We start from the raw sequence: 2,701 nt of genomic DNA, 5'->3' as shown, positions 1-2,701 counted from the left end.
CACGCCCCCCCATGCCCCCCCAGAGCAGCCCTTCGAGGACCCGGACAAGTTCCCCGCCCCGGCGCGCCCGCTCCAAGGACTCGCCTACTCCTAAGCGCAGTAAGGGCCGGAGCCCGGGGGGGCCCCGCGGCCCCCGCCTCGGCCCGGCCCCTCCGCGCCGCCCGCCGCTGAGCGCGGGGGGCCTGGGGGCGGCCCGCGCCCCCCCCGCAGCGCTGCCTTCCCAGATGTGGCGCTCCAGATGTGGAGCCCGCCCCTCCCCACGGCGGGACGCGCCCCCGCACGCCGGGGGGGCCGTAGGGGGGGGTTGGGCCGCAGCCCCGCGCCGGGATCGCGGAGCCCCCCCCGGCACCAGGGCGACCCTCACCGCGTGCGCTGCCTCCGGGACCAGCCGGGGGGGGGCGCCCCGCCTCCCTCCCCTTCGCTTTCCAGCCGAGGTGGGGGGCACCACGATTTTTGTAAATAAACAAAAAGGGAAAAGCCACCCCCCCAGAGCGGGCTGCCCCGCTGCGACGCCCGTGTGCAAGGGGGGCACCTGCAAGGCCAACAGTGGCCGCAGGCAGGAGCTGCCCCCGCAGCACCCCGGAGCTGCAGCGGGGACTCCGGGCCTATGTGTGCCCCCCATCCTGGTGCCCAGGCCACCCGGCTGCCCGGTGCCCGGCTCGACTCTGCTTGGCTCGGTGCAGGCAGGCTGGGGGGCCGGGGGGCCAGGGGCGCTGAGCTGGGCGCTTTGGGGAGGGGAATAAAGCGACTTGCAGAAAGGCTGCCGGCTCCGCACCCTCGCTGCGCGCCACGGGGACAGGGACCCGCCGCGAGGGGACACAGCCCACGGCCACGCGGGTGCCGGGTCCCAGGGGTGTCTGCAGAAGGAACGGGCATCCGTGGCCATGATGCTCCTTGGCCTGGGCATGTCCCCGTGGATGGGACACATGAGCCATGGACACACAGTGCCCCACCTCTGGGGCATGTCCCTGTGGAGGGGACACGCTGCCCATGGCCATGCAGTGCTCCATGTCCCAGGATGTCCCCATGGAGCGGACACACTGCCCATGGCCATGTGGTGCTCCATGTCCCAGGATGTCCCTGGAGCTGACATCCCCGGCCCGGCCGCAGCTGGAATCGCTCAGCCCCCTGGCCGGGACGGCGGCTGCGCTCTGGCTCTGGCTCCAAACCCACATCTTGTTCCCGTTGCCGGTGGCCCGGAAAGGCGGGAGCGGCCGCCCCTGCCCACGCCAGGCTCCGGGGACCCCGGCGGAACGCGGCCTCCTCCGTGCCTGGCGCCGCTCCGGCCCCGGCCCACGTGGAGCTCCCCATGGCAAACACGGGCACCCAGGCAGGCAGGGGCCACGCTCAGCATCCCACGACCCCACAGCGTCACCCACATGTGCGTGCTTGAATACACGGAATGCACGGGCATGCACAAGCACATGCAGGGACATGCATCCACGTGCAGGGCCATGCACCACTTGCATGCACACACATGCACTTGGACATGTGTGTGCCTATGTATGTGCAGGCATGCACACCAGCGTGCTCATGTAGGCACACAGGTGCGCAGACACACGCACACGTGCCCCCCTTATGCAGAGCATGACCCAGCTCTGCAAGGTGCCCATGTCCCAGCTCCAGCCCCTGGTTGCCCCCTGCACCCAGCCAGGAGCCACTGTGGTGGCTGCAGCTGCAGGAACTGGATGAGAAGGCCAGAGAGCAGCCGCATGGAGACTCCCAGCCATTCCCGCCAGCCCTGACCAGCAGCCAGGAATGGAGTGGGGAACGAGGGAATCTGCAAGCCATTTCCTCTGGCAACAGCTGCCCGTGCGGGAGGGCCGCGCTCCCAGCCACGTGTGCATGGGGCTGTGCTGCAGACAGGAGCCACGCGCGCAGCGCGGGGCAGCAAGGGCATGGGCAGCAAGTGGGGTGTCTGCCCCATGCAATGGATCCACACGCGTGCACGGGGCCATGCTGCAGGTAAGGAGCATGCGTGTGTGCATGCAGATCTTGGAGGCCACGGCTCCATCCCTTGACTGTGCAGCCTGGGTGGCACAGGGACAAAACCTCAGCACAGAGGGGCTGGTGCCGCGGGCATCACTTGTCACCGCGTGTAGCACGTCGGAGCAGCTCGCGCCCAACTGCGCACTTGGCACCGCAGCTGCGCGCTGGCAGCCGGGCCCACGGGGCTGGCTCTGTTTCCCAACTTTGCCGGCAGCATTTTGCCAACATGCAGTGGAGGCGGGAAGTGCTGCGGCATTGCCAGGCTGGGGCTGGCAGCCTGCCCTGGGCACCAGCGATGAGGGAGGGCTGTGTGCATGTGAGCATGCATGCGTGGCACAGTGTGCACATGCATCATGGCATGCACCTGTGGCACACATAGCACGCCATGCATTCACAACAAGGCATGCAGCACAGCACACAGACATGACACTGTGCACACGTGTCACAGCACACACAGCATGGCATGCACATGTGGCACGGTGTGCACACACAGCACGGCATGCATTCACAACAAGGTGTGCACATGCAGCACAGCACATAGAGCACAGTATGCACGTGTGGCACAGCACACAAGGTATGGCATGCGTGTGTGGCATGGCATGCACACATGGCACAACACGTTCAACACGATGCACACATGGCACATCATGTGCACACAGCGCGGTGCCTCCCCCTGCATGAGGGCAGCAAAAGGGTGAGAGGAGCAGCATCC

General features: G+C 67.8%; 1 protein-coding gene across 1 annotated transcript in view; it reads left to right on the top strand.

The window, feature by feature from the left end:
- The window catches only part of LOC112955604 (transcription factor COE4-like), an 18,168-nt gene extending 18,074 nt beyond the window's left edge, over window positions 1-94 (top strand). The window contains exon 15 of the mRNA XM_026048928.1: window positions 24-94. Within this exon, the coding sequence (XP_025904713.1) occupies window positions 24-94 (71 nt within the window). The remainder of the gene's footprint in view (window positions 1-23) is intronic.
- The last annotated feature ends 2,607 nt before the right edge of the window (window positions 95-2,701 follow it).

Source organism: Nothoprocta perdicaria, unplaced genomic scaffold, assembly GCF_003342845.1.
Source record: "Nothoprocta perdicaria isolate Ctin4 unplaced genomic scaffold, notPer1 scaffold_585, whole genome shotgun sequence".
NCBI lineage: Eukaryota > Metazoa > Chordata > Aves > Tinamiformes > Tinamidae > Nothoprocta > Nothoprocta perdicaria.
This window is presented reverse-complemented; position numbering and strand designations above follow the sequence as displayed.